Source organism: Mus caroli, chromosome 10 (assembly GCF_900094665.2).
Source record: "Mus caroli chromosome 10, CAROLI_EIJ_v1.1, whole genome shotgun sequence".
Lineage (NCBI taxonomy): Eukaryota > Metazoa > Chordata > Mammalia > Rodentia > Muridae > Mus > Mus caroli.
In genome coordinates this window covers 3,350,476-3,372,786 of record NC_034579.1, presented here as the reverse complement: position 1 = coordinate 3,372,786, position 22,311 = coordinate 3,350,476, and the positions used below count along the sequence as shown (strand labels likewise).

Sequence of the window (22,311 nt, the reverse complement as noted above, 5' to 3'; positions counted from 1 at the left end):
CTCTCTCTCTCTTTCTTTCCCTCTCTCTCCCATTATTTTGTTCTTTCTTTCCTTCTTTCTTTCTTCCTATATTTTAGAAAGATTTACCACATAGCTCAGGCTGTGCTTACACTCCCAGTAGAATCTTTCTTCATCTAACCTCTCTAATCCTATGATTACAGACATGGATCACCAAAGGGCTTTAGAGTCACTTTTAAACACATAAATAGATATTTGAGCTCAAAACCTTGCCCCCAGAGGTCTCTGCACTACAGAGAATCTATAAACCACAGGATAGAAGATAGTGAGGCAGCCAGGGTGAGCTGTAGAGTGAGTGAAGAAATGTAAGAGAGAAATGTGTTGAGAAAGAGAAGACTAATGGATGGTGTGCAGCCTGATCATGTATGTGTAGAACAGGCCTTGTCTTTCCAGAAATACACAAATGGGAAGAGAAATGTATCCTGCATCTAAACACACAGCAGTTTAATGAGCTGGGTGTTCATTCCTGAACCTACAGTTTGGTTGAGAAAATGACATCCTGATGAAGAAGAGTGCCTAGTGTTCTCGCTGGGTCTGCCCAAGTGTATTTAGTGCATTTTTATTATTTACTGGAGATGCACATTCAAGTTTGGAGTTCACATCTTTACCTAAAAGAGATACAGAAGGAAAGATCATGGGACAGTATAAAAGGAGAAGAGACTTTGAACAGGGGATCCTGTCTCTCTTGGGGCAGGGGGAATATACTATATTTATACTTGTGTATCAGTATGAAATGTCAAACAAAATCAGAAGAAACAGTGGCTCCTTGGTCTGTTGGACTGTCAGCAGCATGTTCCTTATGATATATACTAGGTGACTTAGTGCCCTTTACCGGGAATGTGGGTAGAAGATGAGAGTCATCAATTATAAAGCAACAGACTTTTAAATGGTTTGATTTAGTAGGTTTTATTTTGATGCATTCTTCATTACTATTTTTTCTAATGTAACAGTTGAATTATAAATAATCTGATGTTGAGACTAATTCAACAAGTCACCTGTGTGAACTTTCTGCAGAATGTGGGTGTGAATAGACAGATTCGAGGAGTCCCCATGACTCCTTCAGACTTTTTCTTGATTTTTCCTGTCAATTTACAAATAGGAATGGTACATTTTCTTGGGACTAAATGTGTACCAGATGCTGTATGTGCACTTTATGTTGAGTAATGTGACTGAATTACTACACAGATGAATAACCAGGCTCTATAAAAAGATAGAACAAAAGACTTCATATAACGCTACTTAAGCCACTGTCAACCACCGTCTAAGCCTTCCCTAGACTCAGTACCATCAAGGGTCTTCAACAGATGCTATTTGTCCTGAGCACTTGAGTTATAGACTTGGCCCAATGTACTATGAACACATTACTTCTCTGGGAAAGGTTTTTACTATATGAAACATAAACTTCATATTTTCATTTAATTAAAAGATGCTAATTTGGCATCAACCACATGCTAGATATTAGTACCAGGTACTTGATGAAAATAGTAAACAAGAAGAAGATGCCCTGTTTTATTGTGGCTTCTTTTGTAGAGAATTTGGAAAACAGATAGATAGATAGATAGATAGATAGATAGTAAGATAGATAGATAGATAGATAGATAGAGCACTATATATAATATCAACTAAAAAGGCCCCTGTAAGCTCATAGGCAGTGGAACTATTAAGAGCTGTGACCTTGTTGGAGTAGGTGTGGTCTTCTTGGAGGAAGTGTGTCACTGGGGGTAGGCTTTGAGGTCTCAAATGCTCAAGCCAGGCTCAGTGTCATTCTTTCTTCCTGCTGCCTGATGATCTAAATGTTTAACAGCTCTTAGCTCCTTCTCCAGCACCATGTCTGGTTGCATGCTGCCATGCTTCCTGGCATGATGATATCAGACTAAACCTCTGAAGTTGTAAGCCAGTTCCATTTGTTATTAAGCGATGCCATGGTGCCCTTTCCCAGCAACAGTCACTCTAAGGCAGATAGGAAAAACTGTGAAACACTAGTAGGGGAAGTAAGTCAATGGTGTGTCAAAACTAGATTGACAGCTGAGTAGGAAAGGATATTAAGTGACATTTGTAAATGGGATATTTGTCCTTAGTTGTGTTAATGAGATCAGAGGCATTGAGGGAATAAATATTTGTATTTCTGGACATGATATTAACTGTCAGCATTTTGTGCTTCTAAATAGATAGATTTTTGGCTTGTTTGGCTGGTAACCTGATTTCGAGTTCCAGTCTCCACCAGACTCAGAATCTCTGCTGAGTGCTAAAACACCTGGGATGGTGAAAACAGTCCCCATGTACTGTGACTTCACACATTCTGAAGTTTCTGCTATGCATAGCCAGCTCCAGGAAACAATTCAGTGCTACACTATTAAACTAGAACTCTTGGATTTAAAAACATTTTTTGTGGAAATTCTTCAAGCTCAGTTTTAAAAGTTGTACAAGGACATTGCACCAACTGTTTAAGTTATTGTCAGAATCAAGCATAGCCACAGTAAAGTGCAATCTAAAAAGTTGTTAGCGCCTCTCTACCTATCACCTTTTTTTCTTGGACTTTTTTAGTTGCATGTAATTGCTTTTTAAAATTTGTTTTTGATGCCGGGCATGGGGGCGCACGCCTTTAATCCCAGCACTCGAAAGGCAGAGGCAGTTGGATTTCTGAGTTCGAGGCCAGCCTGGTCTACAAAGTGAGTTCCAGGACAGCCAGGGCTACACAGAGAAACCCTGTCTCCAAAAAAAAAAACCAAAAAAATTGTTTTTGTTCTCTATATTTTAAAATATACAGGTGTGTATAATGTCCTTTTCACTCTTAAATTTTCCACAGCACATTCTTTCCATCTTCTATTCTTTTGTGTGTGTGTGTGTGTGTGTGTGTGTGTGTGCGCGCACATGCGTGTTTGTATACTCTTTTACTTAGGTACTTGTTGTGAATGTATACACTGATTTGTGGAGATACCTCTGATTCTCTCCAATAGATGCAACCTCTGTGTTGATGTCCTCTACTTTTTCACTGAGTTTGAACTGTTCTCGGGCTTTTGTTATTGCACCCAATAGTGTAATGTGAAGCTGTGTGTCTTTCACATGGATTCCTAGAGATACTTCCAGGTTAAATTTTATAGATGTATACAATATGCATGTATGTATATGTAATTTGATCAATATTATTAAACTGTGTTCCTTGGGATTGCATATTTTGTAACTCCAGAAGAGAGGTGTCTGAATGGAAACATTCCTTTAATTTGACAGGATGGTTTCTGCCTTTCAGAGAGTTTGCCCAGTAAGTAGGAAATGATATTTTGGTGAAATTTTAATTGCTTTTGTTTCCAGTGAAGTTGTCTAGTTTTCCGTAGGGCTAAGAACAACTATTGGCCTTTAATTTCTTGCTCAATTTTCTCTAGTCAACATTCTACCATACACAAAAATAGGGATGTCTTTTTATTTTTATTTCATGAACTTTTTTTGAATTTAAAATATATTTGTGCATATTGGTTGGGGTTATCTTGATTATGTAGATTGAGATGAGAACACCCACCCTGAACATATGTGGTACCATTCTCTGGTTCAGGTCCTGGACTGCATACAAGGAAAACTTGAGCTGAGTACCAGAAATCCCCAGTTTCTGTTTCATGATGGCAGGTGTAATGAGCCCAACTGTGGTATGCTTCTGTTGCCCAGATTGCCCCACTATGATGGTCTGTGCCCATGTCTGCAAGCAAAAGAAACTCTTTCTCCCCAAAGTTGTTTGCTTGTTAGTTGGTCAGTTTGTGTGTTTGTTTGTTTGAGACAGGGTTTCTCTGTGTAGCCCTGGCTAACCTGGAGCTTGTACTGTAGACCAGGCTGACCTCACACTTTAATATCAGTCTGACTCTGTCTCTCGAGTGCTGGTATTAAAGGCATGTGTCACCACCCATCTCAAACTGCTTTTGTTGGAGTATTTTAACATAGCAACAGTAAAAGAAGCTAATATACTCACTGCCATGAATATATATATCCATATTATTTATTTATTTATTTATATATTAAGGGAAGTATATATATATGTATATATACATACATATATATATTATATATCCACATTATTTATTTATTTATTTATATATTAAGGGAAGTATATATATATATATATATATATATATATAGAGAGAGAGAGAGAGAGAGAGAGAGAGAGAGAAAGAGAATGGGCAATAGTTCAATAGTTCCTAATCCTTGAAAGGGTAGTACATAGACAATTAGATAACTGTGCCCCATAAGGCTCCACCTACTAAAAGTTCCACCACCTCCCAATAGTACCACCTTGGTGACCATGCCTTTAACACATGGATACTTTGGAAACATATTTTCCAAGCATAACAGAGATGATAGAAGAAATTACCTATGTCAGCCTTCAGCAGTATAGTATGATGTTTATAGAATAATCTTGATACGTTGGGAAGCTACTTTATTGAAAGGGACCCACACTATATTTATAGTTTTCCCATTGGATTATCACATTATTGCTACATCACTTACTAAGAAGATTGTTTTTTACCACAGGACTTGAGATATAACACTTGAGATATTATATATTATGGGTATGAAATAAAATTGATTCTGAATGTTCTGTTTTATTCCATTAATCCATCTAGTTTTTATGCAATAAATTCCATGTTACTATAAGATTTTTCTCATATTTAATAACTGCAGAGGCAGTTTACCTGCCTAATGTTTGCGTTTCATCAAGTGAACCAGTTAACTCTTCTAGTTTCTAAAAGAATGCCTAAAGCATTTCAGTGTTATTTTATTAAATTTACCTCTGGAAGAACTATTTATTCATAGTACTGGTCCTGTTAAAGTACCTGATATGTACTTGTATTCATTTAAGTTTAGTCAAGAAGTTTTTAAAAATTAGACATTCTGATTGAAAATTAGTACAGGTATTTACTATTTCTAATGTTATTAATTATCATATTTACTTTTGCGAAGTTGACTTTCTTTTATGCTATATATTATATTTAGTTACATATATGTGTATATATATATATAGATGACATTGCTTTTTGTTTTTTAACTTACTTTGTAACTTCCTTTAACTCCTTATTTATGGCAGATTTTTAATGATTATATTACATATATTTAATTTTTATTATTTAAAACTATTTTAAATTTAAATATATGTTGACCATATTCTTCCCATTCTCCATGTTCTTCAAAATCCTTCCCTGGTCCCTACCCACCCAACTTTAAGTTTCCTGAAAAACCAAACAACCCAATACAGCGATACCCCCCCAAAACCAAGGAAACAAAACAAAACTATACCCCCAAAGAAAACAAAACACCAAACTATAAACAGATAGATCACACTCACTCACTCACACACACACACACACACACACACACACACTAGTCCATTTATTTATTTATTTTATATATTTTTATTAGATATTTTCTTTATTTACATTTCAAATGTATCCCCTTTCCTAGTTTCCCCTCTGAAAAATCCCCTATGCCTTTCCCCATCCCCCTGCTCACAACCCACCCACTCCCTCTTCCTGACCCTGGCAGTCCTCTATACTGGGACATATAGCCTTCACAGGACCAAGGGCCTCTCTTCCCTCTGATGACCAACTAGGCTATCCTCTGCTACATATGTAGCTAGAGCTATGAGTCCCACCATGTGTTTCCCTTGGTTGATGGTTTAGTTCCAGGGACCTCTGCGGGTACTGGTTAGTTCATAATGTTGTTCCTCCTATCGGGCTGCAAAGTCCTTCAGCTCCTTGGGTACTTTCTCTAGCTCCTTCATTGGGGACCCTGTGCTCTATCCAGCGGATGGCTGTGCCGCAGACCCTCTGCGTCCCTGTGTCTGTGTGGAATGGGTCTCTCAATGCGGGTGGGCAAAGCAAGGATGAATGACAAACAGACGCACACAGGAGAGTTTGTGTGGAATCTGAATGTAATTTTCGAATCGAGCATCAGACTTTTTATGCAGAGGACAATAAGGAAGTTGGGTGACATATTCGCAAGGTACAATTGAGGTAACCGGAATCTTACATTAAAACAGAGGAATGCAAACACAAAAGGTCTAAAGGGAACCACCTGGGATAGAATTCATTGATAACAGCTGGGATCAACAAGGGCTCCACCTAAGATTCACTAATCTTAGAAGCCAGGGTCAAGGGCTTCATACCCTTGCCATAGTTCCTATTTTAGTCTCTTGTATATTCCACCTTCCCCTTAGGCCATAGTAAATACATGTGTGTGTGTGTGTGTGTGTGTGTGTGTGTGTATGGGTGTAACTCTGCTATAGTTCTAAGTATCTATTCTGGTTTCTCCTTTGGTCTGAAAGTTCCTTCTTCCTTAGTGATGGTGAATTCCTGTGTAAGGGAGTGACTTAGCTTTTACAACCTTACTGAATTCCAAGCCCATGATCTTGCCCAAGGACATTTCTAGGACTGTTGGAACACTGGCGGAAGGCTTTAGCCATGTCAGAATTCAATTTTAAAAAGCACTTATGATAGTAAAATACTGAAAGAGAGCACGTGGATCCATACACTAGACTAACGCGGGAATGGAAAATTAATGTATGGGTCGGGAATGCTAGACTCCAGGAGGAGAGCTTCCTTGAAACTCTTTTGCCTCATGAGTGACTTTTAAGCCTTTTGGCTTGTCCAGCTGACTCGACCAGAGAGAGTAGCCTGGCTGTGAGCATCCACTTCTGTATTTGCCAGGCACTGGCAGAGCCTCTCAGGAGACAGCTATATCAGGCTCCTGTCAGCAAGCACTTGTTAGTATCTGCAACAGTGCTTGGGTTTGGTGGTTGTTTATGGGATGGATCCCCAGGTAGGGCAGTCTCTGGATGGTCCTTCCTTCAGTCTCTGCTTCACACTTTCTCTCTGTAACTCCTTCCATGAGTATTTTGTTCCCCCTTCTAAGAAGGAATAAAGTATCCACACTTTGGTCTTCCTTCTTATTGAGTCTCACACACACTGTTGGTCAACTACTCCGGAACCTAAGGTATGGAGGATTTTTTTATTTGAAGGAATTTTAATTTTATTTTTTGTTTGGGGTTTCATATATTGGTATAGTAATTACATCACTTTTAAGTTCAGACTAAGATGATCATGTCTTTCTCTACCTTGAAAAGTCATGGATTCATCATCAGAATGTATCAGAAGGAGCTGTACACATAGTTTATAAGTAGTGCATATGTAATTGTGCACATACATGTTTTCAGTTTCTCTCCTTGACTGTAAGTTTGTATTTCTCTGTAACTACTAATCAGCCAACCTTTTGCTTATGGTGAGAATCTGCTTAAATACCTAGTAGTTATGTTTCTTCCCATGATCCCTAACTGACTTCTCAAAGTAAATAGGACTTTTAATACCTTGAAAATCCCTATAAGATTTGCACCCCTCCCATTGATTACTCTGTAGAGATATGGAATCTCATTTTTCACTGTTTCCTCTAGTTACCACCATATTGTATCTTGGGCTTTTCACTTGGAGTATTTCTATATTCAGATAGTTTACCTCCTTAGATATGTGTTATTTAGATAAAATTGGTCAACTGAGTACTACTCTCTAAAGTTGCATCCACACCAAGATAGATGCATCTTGACCCTAAGTCATCTTTTGTGATCCTTCAGATCTTTCCTAAAGTGGGTGGCATCACCTGCCTGATCTCTTGCTTCTCGCACCAATAATATCATCATTATTGATGCACCTGTTCCCTCACAGGCTCATATGTTGGTCCCCAGCTGGTGGTGCTCTTTTAGAAGTTTCTGGGTGGAGTGTAGGAGGTAGGCTTAGTTGGAGAAAGCCAATCACTAGGGACATGCATTTCAAGGTTACACCTATCTCTCAGTGACTCTTCTGCTTTCTCTGGTTCCTGCATTCTATGAGGTGAGAAACCTTCTCCACCTGTCCCTGTTGCTGTGATGTCCTGCCCACGTCCCAAAGTCAAACAACTATGGTATGAAAGTATAAGCCCAACTACAACTGTCATTCGAGTTGATTATATAACTTAGTTTGTCCTAGTGATGCTGAAGTTAACATATCCTCATGTTCACTGGGCACTTGACTGAGGGGAAAGCAACAATGTTCTGGGTGTAGGCCAAGGGGTCAAGAGGCATTGGCTGTTTCCGTATCTTCTCCTAATCTTTTCTAAGGCCCTGAAGGTCAGCCCTGCATACATGAGATTGAGATGAATGTCAGTCAAGGACAATTGCCCCATTACCTTAGTTGAGGTCAGCTTCATTCAGCCAGTCTTAGACAAGGTTCACATGGGACTATATATACACATGCAATGACCACCTATGGGTGAGTGCTTTTTGGTCAGCAAGGAAAGACTCACTATTAGCCACTATTTTGCATTTTATTTAATGTGTGTCAGCCTCTAACAAATTAAAACTTACTTTTGTGGTCCTTGTTTGCTACCTCTTAACCTTCACTTCATGGCGGTAGAGAATTTTATCTACTATGAAATTGGTTTCCAATAAAAATTCATTGGATGGATGGAGCCACAAATTATTACTCTCAGTTCTGCCAACAGGAGTTAATCATCTGGGACACCTAACTGACATTGCTGCTAGAACTTGGCAAACTTTTTTCTCCTCCTACAGATAGGAACATATAAATGATCTAAATGAATCTCTCCTTAGAATCTTCTATGTCATATTTTTGAAGTTTCATAGTCATATCTTGTAGGCTCTGTTTTACATCACATTCTTATTGCTGTCTCTTGATGGCTGGCTGAATTAAAAACAGCACTTCTGGGGCTCTGTGCTAACCTCTATTTGAAAACTGACCTTTGTGTTCAGAGTCTTTATCATCCAGGCAGGGAGATCCAGTTCACTCATATGCTATTAAGTCGATGTCTCCATTCATATAATTTTTTTTTAGTTAGTAAACGTTATACTTTCACAATTTCATCTACATAAGCTGTATATTCTGGTCATTCTCCACCCCATTACACTTCCCACCCTTATTAACCCCACCCCCTTACAAAACTCTTTGTCCTATTTCCTGTTTCAATTTTGTTTAGTATTCCTTACAGTTTAGGATCATCTGTGTCACTTCGAGTTTGGAAGTAACCAGGAAATCCTAGCCAGCTCATCTTGTTTTACAAGCAGATGTTATGCACCCTCCATCCCCACCCCATCATCCTAGAAATTTTCATTGTCAATAGATCATTGGTAAGTGGTAGAGCCCCTGTGAGTCCCATTCATCTGCGGAACCTTTGACTCAGTTGGGATATTATTAGGAAATGGGGCCTTTGGGAGGTAATTAGACTCTGAGCTTAGAGCATTCATGATTGGATTATTACACTTGTAAGAAGGGACAGAGAGAGCTTTCTCTCTCTTTTGTCTTCTATGTGAAGAGTCAGGCAGAAGACAACCACCAACAGAGGCCACTCACCAGGCTCTGGCCTTGCTACCACCCAACAAACAGACCTACTGTGAGAACTGCACCTTTTCTGTGTGAGCAGCTTGGTCCTGGGCTGCTACAGTATTCTGTCATAATGGCCCAAGCTGTAGAGATGCTCACCTTCAGTTTTAGAGCACTTTCACTTACATTTAAAAATGTATAAGTACTAGGGGAGTGGGAATAATAGTCCACAAACTATATCCCTAGACGGGGAAGGGGAACTTCTAATTGATTGAAATTTAATTGATAACTGAGCAATTATGTCAAAAATTCTGCCTTGCCATCCAAGACTTGAAGCTGGACTCCAGGCTGCTGAAATGTCAACCAATTGGTCAGTAACCCTTTGGAGAAGTGATATCCAAGACCACTCTTAGAAAATGCTGCCAATACTTCCTGTCCAGGGCTTGTCTCACAGCCAAGAAGACTTACCATCACTGCCACCACCACCACCACCACCACCACCACCACCACCACCACTGGCAACAGCAACAAAAACAACAATAGCAACAACAAGGCTTTCAATATCTGAGGGTTCCTGAAAGGGTTTTGTTGAGGGCAGATGAAGTAATGGACTTTGTATATCTTGGTAAAAACAGAAAAAAAAATTCTTAATGACACCTAAATTGTGATAAGAAGTACTAATGAGGGAGAGGCCAGAGACAAAGAAGCCCTTGGCAGACCCTCTTGTCTCCTTGTCAGTCTTGGAGAAAACCAGTCTGTTTTTGGAAGTCTTGTCAGGAAGTGGCCCTGGCCTATGAAATATTTCTGGTCCTGTGCCCAGATCATGGTGACCCAGTGAGCCTTCATAGCTGGTGATGTTTTGTCCTTGTGTGACTCATTTTGGGGTCTGCCTCTCTCCTGTCTCTATCCTCATGATGACCAGTGCTCTGACCAAAGGGGGAACTAAAAATGTGTTCTTTTACCTTATAATTTCCTAATAGCTCTTTGTGTGAGAGCCCATGTATCCGCTCATCACCCAGAATAAAACTTTTTCATGTACTTACTGCCACTTTCTGAGAAGTAATAGTTTTGAATTACTTATATTATGTAAGTTTCTAGCTTGAGAGCAATTAAAATATTTATTTCTATGACTTTGTTTTGGAATATTTTACATTTGCCGACTAAACCATTTTTTACTAAAATCTGAGATTGTACAGGCTACTGTATCCAACCAGATCCAGAGTATAAAATACTGTGGTGGAAGACACTAAACGCTCGTAACTGTGCTGGACACATCCTCAAGACTGGATAGATTTCATAATGTTAAATCCGGCTGCTTGGGGAGGAAGGTCATCAACAGCTATGAACCCTATCAACTACAACATCAACATGATAGACATGGTGTGACCATTTGTGCAATAGTGGTATCCTTGTTATGGGGTTACCAACCACTTTCTGTCTACATTTCAAGCCTATTCCACAGAGAAATTTATATGGGGTACTTTAGAGCTGGTTAAATCCCATGCTCTAGAGGGATCTATTATTGTTTTGGTAAATAGAATTGATGTTAAACTACTTTCATAATATTTATGTTTATCTCATAGATTAGTTCTGCTCTCAGCTTTAGTCAGAGAAACTTCTGTTTGCAGTGGGCAGCAGTTAATGCAAAAACCCATAACTGGTTAGTGTGCTGAGAGCAAGTTGGATGCTCAGCCTTAAAAGTGACATCTGTAATAAATACCTGCTTCAGAAGAGGAGGCAAAGTGAACATCAGAGCCAGATGCTAGTTGGGAGTGTTGTGAAGCACTGTCTTCTAAAGGGGAGGGTGTTGTCTTCATGAATTCACAGCAGCAGCGTACCTGCACAAGACCTGCAAGAGACTGGACCTCTCAATATTTCATTTTGGATAGGTTGTACCATTTCTCTATGAGGATCAGTTAATGGTTGATGAGGGAGGGGAGTCATAATTGCTCAGTGGTGTGACCACTTTTAAGTTGCCCTAGCTAAAGACAATACCCTCCCGCAATATGCTCATGTAGACAGGTAATCCTAAATAAATGCAGTGGAGCACACACAAATGCACATATACACAGAGATGGGAATGGGGAGAATACATAAGAATAGGATAGAAGAAGAGTTTTTTGAAGGTAGAAGGGGATAAGAGAGGATAAAGGTGGGAAGATAGGATCCAAATTCATTATGTGTGAAATTCTACAAGAATAAAACAGCCAGACCAAAAATATCTAGATTGCCACATTTTATTAATCAGCCAATTCTTATTCTTTGTTGAAGAGGCTATTGTAAATACTCAGTTCTTCAGTAATTGTATTTATCTCATCCCATATGTACTAAAAATTCAATGATTTTTTTTTCTCATTTGTGTTCTTAAGACAAAGATTCTATTGCCAGAATGTAGCAGTCAAAGAGGTATGGAAGATCTTAGACCTACAACTTGCAATCTAACAATAAATGATTCGATTGATAGTTGCAGTATCATTCAGTTATTTGGAAGACTGGGTCAGCTTGACCTGCAGGTATCACTCATTTTCATTAAAGGAACACTTCACTTATATATGTATTTAAATCCAATTTTAAAATCCCCCCTGCTCACATTTCTATAATACAGTTTTAATAGTCTCATCTGTATCGGTAGTCCATCTATAAATTAAATACAAGGATCGTCTTTGTTTCCTAATCCGATGGCTGCCAAGATGTTTGCCTTGAAATAATGAAAATGTTTCATTGAGTAAAATGGAAAAACCTAAAACTATTTTAAAAATCATTATGGTGAATTTTTTTAACCCTTGCTCATTGTATTTATGCAGTTGAGACATATGTATCATTCCACTTGAAATTATTTGAGCTTATATTTTTGGCATGTGGCCATTTATGAATGCACATAAACATCCACACTCAGAAGCATGCAGAGAGGGATGAGATTGTTTACATTTATAGTGAAACCAACATTTTCATCATTTTTCTTATTTGTTAACGCTTTTTATCTCTTTCCTTTAATTTAATTTCTAAGAGCGAGAAGCCCTGGATTCCTCTATGAGTCATCCAAGCTTCTAAATGTACGAAGGAATTTAAAAGTAGCTAGACAGCCTATGAAAAGCTTTCTATAAAGCAAAATTTTGGCTTAATTATTCCTTGTTCCAAGGGCACATAAGGGATACAGAAAGAAAGACACACGCACATGCACACGCACACGTACACACACACACACACCCCATCACCATTTAGCTCTTTCAATTGTTAATTACCATCTCTATGTTTTCTGCTCATCATTTACTTGCTGTGTCATCAGAAAGACAAATATGATAAAATAAATGAACATCCAATAGCTCTTCCAGCAAACTAGGTAGAAAAAATTTCTACAACAAAACAAGGTTGTATCCTCTTTTGTTTTTTTCTGCACTCCATTTCATTCTGCACTCCACATAACAGCAAAGACTTTGATTGAATGCAAAGGCTGGTCCTTCTTATACAATGACATTTATTGCCTGATACAGCCACAAGAACAAGAGGCTACAATTGCATAGGAGCAGAGCCTTTTCGCATCATCTTAGCAAAGCATCATCTTAGCAACCCAGGTCAGCCAGTTCTATTGACTAAATTGTCTTGTTAGCAGGGAAGATTAGTCCAGACAAAGCCATCACTACAGTCAGAAGAGAAACCAACCTGAGGTAAGTCCTCCCCTCTTGATTTCCATCTCTCTGTCTGAGCTTTGGGAATGCAGACTTAGAGAAAGCTTTCATCATTGGACCAGATCCCGTGCCTTCAAGCTCTGTGGAATATTCTCTCTGAAATGAGCCTGGAGGGCTTCCCAGCTTTGGTGATCCTTTCCACTCTCAAGGACAGTGAAATGAGTTATGGGAAGGGAGGAGAACCTGGACAGTCACTGGTGCCTATGCAATGAAGAGCCAGAGATGGACTGGCCAGGATTTGCAATTCAAACTCTAGTTTGCTGTGTTCAGATAGAATCTCAAAAGTGTCTTATGGTGATTTGACCAACACATCTCTGGCCACCACAGTTACAAGGAAGATCATGTGAGGAGTGTCCTTACCTTTAAGAGAGAATGTTGGAATGAATGGCTGTTACAGTCCTTGATTATGTTAACTTGACATATTGGTGAGAAGAGGGAGTCTCCTGGCTGAGGGATATTTTCTTAATTTGTGATTGGTGTGGGAAGGCCCATCCCACAGAGGGCAGAACAATCCCTGGGAAGTTAGTTAGTCCTGGGTTGTATAAGAAAGCAATCTGAGAAATGCATGAAGAACAAGCCAGGAAGCTGTGTTCCTTTAAGCTCTTTGCTTCAGTTCCTGTTTCTAGGTTCCTGTCTTGAGCTCCTCTGCTGGTGGATGGTAAGTGATAAGGAAATAATTCTTTTCTCCCCTAAGTTTCTTTGACCGGTGTCTGGTGTCTTATCACAGCAACAGAGAGGCAAGCTAGGACAACTGTCATTGATTGAAGTCTGTAGTTCTAGTGCTGTCGACAACATTTAACCCTTATAAAGTGCTGTGAATAATCCATCTGTCCATCCATCAATCTGTCCATCTATCTGTCTACTCGTCCATCCGTCCATCCATTTGTAAACCAGCTCTCTGTCCAAACTTGTAATCATATGCCCTGCTCCTTTACCTTTAGGCTACCACTGTATAATAGGTGCTTTGTTTCCATCCTTAGTCTCAGATTGATAGCTATACCTGTATTCTTGTTTAATTTTGATTTGTTTATTCCTTTACTAGATACATTTTTAATTTTGAAGGACTTTTATATTTGAGGAAAACTACAAAGAAAATTTCCCATTTCTACATACAAGGTCCCTAGTTGTTTAAATATAGCAACTTAGATACACAAGGGGTTCAGCTGTTTGTCATTAGCCCCCTCTATTTCCACAACACATCTTTAACTTTCTCATAATGTAGTACAAAATACACTTCTTTTTATCCTGTATTCAAATAAATGTTTATCTATAGAAAGCACACACACACACACACACACACACACATATATATATCAGTTTTGAAATTATGATGTATTGTACAATTTCAAAGTCACTAAAACAATATTTAAGCTTTTTTATCCATAGATTAAAAATAGCAATTATGTATACTTACAAGGTATTATACAGTGTTTTAATCAGTGTATATGTTGTGGAATGATTGTGTCATGTTGATCAACTTAGACCTGACTCTGTAACATACCTATGAAAACTAGAGAGGTACTTGTGTGTGGGGTGAGGGATAGAACATGGAGCAGTTAGGTAGGTAGATGAAAGAATGCATGTCAACCTATATGGGGATCATGTATGTACGATGTATGTATGTATGTATGTATGTATGTATGTATGTATGTATATAATAGGACAACTTTGTATGTATGTATGTATGTATGTATGTATGTATGTATGTATGTATGTATATAATAGGACAACTTTGTATGTATGTATGTATGCATTTAGATCATAGGACAATTTTGTATATATGTATGTATGAATGCAGATCATAGGACAACTTTGGGTGTTACTCCTTGGGTACTTTTTATGTTTTCTTTGATGCATGGTCTCTATGTCCTAGAACTTTGCCATGTAGGCCAGGTGAGCTAGTCTGTGAGCATTCAGGCATCTGCCTGCCTTCATCTTATCACTGCTGGAATTACAAGTACTGTGGTGGCTACACCCAGATCTCTTTTTACGGGGTGTTAGGATCTGAACTCATTCGTGTAAGTAAATACTTTACTGGCTGAGTCAAATCCACGGGCCTTAGAATGATTTCTGTAGAACATAAAGGCTATTCTTCAGTGTCCATGATTTAGATGCCTCTTGGCCATTGCAGTCAGACGCTGGATGGCTTTTATTTATTTACCAAATCCATCCAGGTCTGTCCTCTTCCTAGCTGAACTTAAGCAATGGCAGCTTTCCTTCATTTTTTAACATGCTGAGTTCTCCCCTTTCTCAGTCCACATTAACAAAGGTGTCCCTGTATCTGTTCTCCTTTGTGCTAGTCCTTTGACTAGTTGTCCTCATTCAGCAGGTCTCCTATATGCTAGTGTAGTAATAGGACTCACCCATTGTCTTTTATTGTGTAGCACATCCCCTTGCTAATTTCCTTAACAGTACCTGTCACGGCTTATATTAAACAGACTCTTTGTCCATCTGTTTACCAGGTTCCTCATCAGAGTGTAGATTTAATTAGCGAAGAGACTGTCTTTCTTTCATGAGCATCTCAGTGACAGGACATAGTAGGTAGTCAGTAAATATTTATTTAATAACACATAAATGAAATAGAGTGAACAAAATATTCCCAGATATGTTCCATGCCAGCATTCCTTAGGGCAGAGAAAAATAAAGAATAATTACAGTTATAGAGTTTAGGGTATGATTTATGAGCTCCTGGGGTTTACATTTATTAAAACTCTATGAGCGTCAATCCAACTGCGATTTGAAGTCCATAGAGAGGCAGTGAATGGGGAGTGCAACTGAGTATGCTTCTTGGCCCCTGATTTCCCGAGCGATTCTCTCTGCTGTTCTCAAGTCAGAGAAAGAAAAGCATAACAAGCGAGGGCTATCTATGTGCTGAATTGGGATGGGGACAGAACCTTCTCCCTTTGCTGTAGCTCATGGGAAAGCCATAGACCACAGTACTCAGCACAAGCTGGAGACTAAGATGTCTTTACTGAGAGAACTATTTCTCTTCCTTTTTATGTATATGTGAGAACATATTGAAGAACTGTAAACCCCTACCATTCTTATTCATCACACAGCTTCCTTCCCTTCACCAATAAATAAATACCTAGCCAGAAGCAGAGCATTGCATGTCACGTTTTAATTATTTCCTGACTCTGGACCAGCAGTGTGTGAATTTAAACTTCAACACAGGGACTCCTGCTTCCAGTGGAGATGAGGCACTAAGAGCAGCTGTTGCTTTTTGCTTGAAAGAAGTAAAGGTTTAAGTAAATAGTTTTCAAGATTTTGGAAGTCAGGCAACAAAAAGCAACTCTGGGTAGGAGACGAGAAATATATAAGATTGGCCTGGGCAGTGCCCCGACTTCCTGTCTGGAATTCTGAGGCTGTAGTGAAGGAGGCAAATCTTAGCTGGAACCTGGGTGTCTCCTTGAGTTGAGGAGAGAAATTTAGGAGTCCAAATTGGCTCACATAGGCAAGACAGCATTCTAGCATTCAAGTAGACGTTGAATAAAGAGAACTCTGGAGATCTCCCTTGTGTTTCTCAGTGTACTTTAGTAAACACTTACCTGAGAGGCCAGAGGAAGTACCTGAGAATGAAGTCAGTGGTTCTTGGAATGAAAGCTGAGAATATGTCTTGATGCATAAGACTGAAAAGCTAGAAACACACAGGACATCAAAGGAAGGACTAAATGGAGGGCGAATGACATTTAGAAGAAAGACATCTCTAGTCCTACCTAACAAATCGTAAAAGCAAGACTTAAGGTAACTAAATTGTTTCCAAGTAAATTATGTGTGGTGTGTCCTAGAAAATAGTGGAGAACATTAATAAAAATAAAAATTTTATATATACAATAAGGTAAATGGATAGTAATGGCATACCACAATGCAATGTTACCAGAAGTTTTCAAGAAGCAGTAAAATAAGATTCATGGTATGTGCTGCAGACCCTCTGGGCCCCTGTGTCTGAGTGGAAGGGTTCTCTCGAGCAGATGGGCAAAGTGTAGGAATTGACAAACAGATGCACACAAGAGAGGTGTTGAATCTGAATGTAATCTGTGGTTGAGCATTAGACTATTTTATATTACAGCGAATTATCAGGAGCTACAAATCACAATAAGACAATGTACACTGAAATTAACCAGATACAAAAGAAAGAAATTTGCAGGAACCAGATAAATGTTTACAATAGAGATTAACAGCCCTGCCTAGGATCAGCCTAATGCCAGGCAAGAAATTTACACTTCAGTGTTAATAGCACCAGGGGGTTTTAACTCTTGACAGGCCTCAAGAATAATGTAGTGTCATGGACCCCTAAATTCTTAGGCCTTGTAAAATCGTATCTTGTCTGGAGAATCCCCATTTTCAGGAGAGTATATCAACTAGTTCTTTGCATGGAATGTAACCTGTACTAAAGATTTCTATCTCAGTGAGATTCCCAGGCTCTTTCTGCAGACAACTGAGTTAATGGCTCTGATTTATTGTAGTGCTTAATTAGTTACTGAATAGGTTAAACTCCTTGCTGTAATCTGGAATTTTGGAACACTGGGAGAGGCTTTAGCTAATTCAAAATTCAATCTTAAAAGGGACTTATTATAAGGTAATGCTTAATAGAGGGCATGTGGATCCATACACTAGACTAACACGGGAGTGGAATATTAATTTTATGGGTTAGGGGGATGGCCAAACTCCAGGAGGGAGTTTCCTTGAAACTTTTCCTCATGAGAAAGCTTCCAGACTTTCATCTGTCAAGCTGACTCCACCAAAGCACGTGGCAGGTATGGATAGAAATCAGCCATCCTGAATAATGTAAAGTAACATACATGATAGAATGAGAGACAAGGATGGTATGACACCTTGGTTTAGATCTGAGATTACTGTGTGGAATTATAATCCATATGTTCAAGAAACTATAGGAAAGAAAGCTTGAGGATGGCAAGTGGAGTCCACATTTACATCCTTATGCTAAGCTTCTGAAAAGACCTTAATGATTGAGGGTTCATACACTGGGCATTGTTAAATGCATATAGCACCAGAGAAGAAAAGGCTCCTAAATATACTGATTTGAAAAAACACTTCCTAAGTGAGATACAGAGGGGGAATGCATGGGCACAATAGCAGTAGCATCAACATAGTAAGACAGCACCAGACGGCTTGTCTAGGCTAATAAATATTCCCAAAGATAAAGAGAAGTAGACAAATATAAAGATAAAGCATGTGCATGTATGGAATTGTCAGAGAATAAAAATTAATATAAATGAACCAATAAATAAGAGGCAGAAATATTTTATATTAACTTATCAAAAGAAATGCAGGGTGGCTGTTTTAATATCACTTGAAGTGGAACTCATAATAATAATACTATCTATAGTAAGGAAAGCCTTTTTGTGATATAAATTAGACAATTATTAGAAAGATTATTTCTAAATATTTATGCATTTAAAATAGTGCTTAAGAATACATCAAGGGAGGGGGTGGAGAGATGGCTCAGTGATTATGAGCACCTACTGCTCTTCCAAAGGTCCTGAGTTCAATTCCCAGCAACCACACGATGGCTCACAACAATCTGCAATGGGGTCTGGTGCTCTCTTCTGGTGTGTCTAAAGAGAGCAATGATGGTGTACTTACATGCATAAAATAAATAAATCTTAAAAAAAGAGAATAAGTCAAGGGAAAGATGAAATGTAAAATCACAGCCAAAAGAAATAGACAAATGTACAATCACAGTTCTTAGTGCTGATTGGCAATGGCACAGAACATCAAAATCAACATGGAAGCCCCGAGAAGCCTCGTGCAGCTTGAACTAATGCTTGGAGCACTACTTTTCACTCGACCAAATCATGAGTTTTCTAAGTTGAACAAGAGTGACCATTTTCCAGGATACATCTTTAACTGTGAGTCCTGACGCCACATAGGGTCATGTAACAGAAGGTGAGGTGATAAAAAATTGGCAACAATGAAAACTTCACAAACATGAAATGAGAATATTTCACAATCAAACAGGAAATGAACTTAAGGTGCCTGGGCAACACTTGCAGTTGTTGCACAGTGTAACTTCCCTGCAGCCTTCACTCTGAGCTTACAACACACAGACACTTTTTACTGCACGCGCTACTATAGCATATAATGCCAGCAATATTCTCTGAAAAGCCTCTGCTGACGTTTAAGACTTGTATGCTATGGGCTGTGGTGATTTTATTTGTCATTTAGAGTTTCCTGCTCTTAAAGAAGCATCCTGATATAACTATGGAGAGCAAATGTTTGCAGTTTTTTGACTACTCTTCTTGTCATGTAAGGACCAGATTGATTAATCATCAGGTTGCATTGTTCGGATGTCTGATGATAAAAGTTGCTGCTTGAATTGCCAATTTCAGTTTAATAAAATACATTGTTTAATTAATTTTTGACTGGAGATGGAAACAGGATTTTGAAATTTTTCTGAACTGCCCCTTAATCATAATCTGCCATTTTATACTGTGTGTTTATGTAAAGCAGTGTTCTCAGTGTTGGCAATTATAAAATCAACATATTGATCACAACTCGGAAAACCACTGAACGTGCTTTGCATCCTGCAGATTCAAATATCCAGTCAAGGCTTAAATTCCTATTTCAAAATAAGCACGCCGATCATATTTACGTGCAAGTGTATTTTTATGTTTAATGAGTGGTAAAAGTATCTGTATGCTAGATAATTACTTTAAAAGATTTATTTTTAAATTGTCTCTGTGTATGCATGCATGCATGCATGTTTGCACATGTGCATGCGTATACGTGTGGGTGTCCACAGAACCAGAGGATCCCCTGCAGATGGTGTTACAGGTGGCTGTGAACTGCGTGATGTGGGTGCTAGGAGCTGAACTTGTGTCCTCTGAATGAGCAGTATGTGTTATTAACAGCTGAGCCATTTCTCTAGCTCCCCAAATCATTATTTTAGAATAAATTCCTTATGATTCATTATCAGTAAATTACATAAAAATTTGACATACCTATATATCTGGGTTATATAAAAAGTCTCTCAGACAAAAGTCTTTAAAAATTAATAAAAACAAAACCACAACATTTAAAAATATATATGATGTGACTTTAAGGAGTACTTGGGAGTTTATGTGCTAAGGTCCTGCAGCAGATTTCTGTTCTCACTGGAAAGGGCTAGAGAAAGAAGAGGAAGTTAACTGCACAGTGAACAAAAGAAAGGAAACAAAAGAGATCCGAGAAGAAATCAATAAGGAGAAAATAGAAACGCATGGGCAAAAGATTTTGTGAAAAGATAAAATTGCAGACACATCGTTTCCTGTGCTCAGCCATATAATGCCTTTGTGGAGTTCCGAATGTTAGAAAGCCTCTTTAATGCTTTACTCTGTCTGTTCCCTACTAGGGTCTGGGGGAAGAGCACAAATCGTCTGTCAGAAATGCAGATGACAGGTTCTTCATCCTTTGAGGGGCTCTTTCTCCAGCCTGAAGCGGCGTTCCTACGTAGGCACTGATCAGTGTACTCAGGAGCAGCTGCGGACTGAGGAGCAAGCTCAGGACTCATCTCTACAGCTCACCCTTCTCTCTGGGGTCTGTCCAGTGAACAGTAGTTGGCCTGCTTTGCTGAATGAGCCCTTTTAACATATTTTCTTCTCATTTTATGTTCTTTGTCCAGCTTGTATTTGAATCCATAACACATTTTTATCATGTTATGCCTCTTATTCACTTCTCTATCCCCCATCATGCCTTTCTTCTGGGTAAGCCGGCCTCCTACGGTCATGGCTTCTTTGTTATTCACTGAGCTTTTGTTACTTGCCCTGGTGTGGGAGGGGTGTTACTTATTCAGTGGAGCAAAGGCACCTTATTTGTAGCCATGCCAGAAGAAATGGCACCCCTTTGCAAACAAGCTTTAATTATTTGAGGTCCCTCTGGGAAAGGGGGAGGGGCTTCTGTATATCTCTCCCTCATCCATGATGAAATGTTGATAGTCCAGTCTTGTGCAGGTAACATGTCTGCAGTTAGTTTCTGAGAGCAATAACTATTCCTTCCCTCCTTTCCTGTCTCTAGCTGGACTTCCTCTTCCTAGGAAATTCTCTCACAGCACCAAGCTGGGCTAATCTCATGCTCTCCTATAGCCCACTTTTCACTGATTGCTGTCTTTTTTTTTTTCCTAACCTTCTAATATCTTCTGGACTTCATGAAATACATTATTACTGATTCTTTTTTACCCTATTTCAGTTAGAAAAAAAAAAGAATTTTAAGCTTATTTTATTTTGGATGCCTTTCAATTTAGATGGCATATAGTTTTGGCTTCTCTCTTTGCACTTCTTTCTGCTTGCTCTTTCAAGCTGATAGACATGTATTTCATTTGTTTTGTGTGTGTGTGTTTTGAGAACTTCATATACAAGGACTATATTTACATCATTTCCACTCCACTCTCTTCTGCCTCCAACTTCTTCCAAGTCTCTTTCCCTAATCTCTTTCAAATTCATAACCTATTCTTCTTCTTTAACACACTCTCTCTCTCTCTCTCTCTCTCTTTCTCTCTCTCTCTCTCTCACACACACACACACACACACACACACACATGCACACTCACATAAGTCCATTTAGTGTTAGTTGTATGTACACATGTTTATGGCTGACGACTCTGGATTGGATAACTTGTCAGAAAGCTCAAATACCATATAGATATTTGAACACTCCAGGAGGGGAATATACTGATGTGTTTTGATATTCAGTGATGATTTATAGGCACAACATATCAAAATAAGTATTGCAAATGTCTTCCAAAGCCTTACAAATTTTATGTTTTCTGCTACCATTCAAATGCAGCACCCAGATTTGACTCAAACAGCACTCACAAAAATCTCATAATATGCACAGAAATGTTGTCTGTGCAATGTAGCCGAAACCTAGCAAAGATGCACCCATAGTAGAAGTTGGGATCATTTCTTTTTTTTTTAAATGAAGATTAATTTTCTTTATTTTTAAATTACAAATCCCAAGGAAAAAAAGAAAGTTTCCACACTGTAAATGGCAAATAAAAGGCAACATTCAAATTCAAACCTAGACATTTTGAGATAGTTTCATCTTTCCATCCATTATGGTATGATCTTAGAATCATTTCCTTTTTTTATTTAAACATTTTTATTAGATTATTTTATTCATTTACAATTCAAATGCTATTCTGAAAGTCCCCTATACCCCCCCCCCCCCCCCTGCTTGCCAACCCACCCACTCCTGCTTCCTGGCCCTGGCATTCCCCTGTACTGGGGCATATGATCTTCCCAAGATCAGGGCCTCTCTTAAGT

At 38.7% G+C, this 22,311-nt stretch overlaps 1 protein-coding gene across 3 annotated transcripts in view; it reads right to left on the bottom strand.

The window, feature by feature from the left end:
* Oprm1 (opioid receptor mu 1) overlaps nucleotides 1–13,120 on the bottom strand; it is a 144,826-nt gene extending 131,706 nt beyond the window's left edge. Inside the window, exons 1-2 of one of the 3 annotated variants that reach the window (XM_021174260.2) lie at nucleotides 13,023–13,120; nucleotides 11,083–11,211 (exon numbers count right to left, since the gene is read on the bottom strand). Coding sequence is in view for 1 of the 3 variants with exons in the window: in XM_021174264.2 (XP_021029923.1) it covers nucleotides 13,023–13,102 (80 nt within the window). In the remaining 2 variants the exon portion in view is untranslated. The remainder of the gene's footprint in view (nucleotides 1–11,082; nucleotides 11,212–13,022) is intronic. The other 2 variants (XM_021174259.2, XM_021174264.2) reach the window with 2 other exon arrangements.
* Between the last annotated feature and the right edge of the window lie 9,191 nt (nucleotides 13,121–22,311).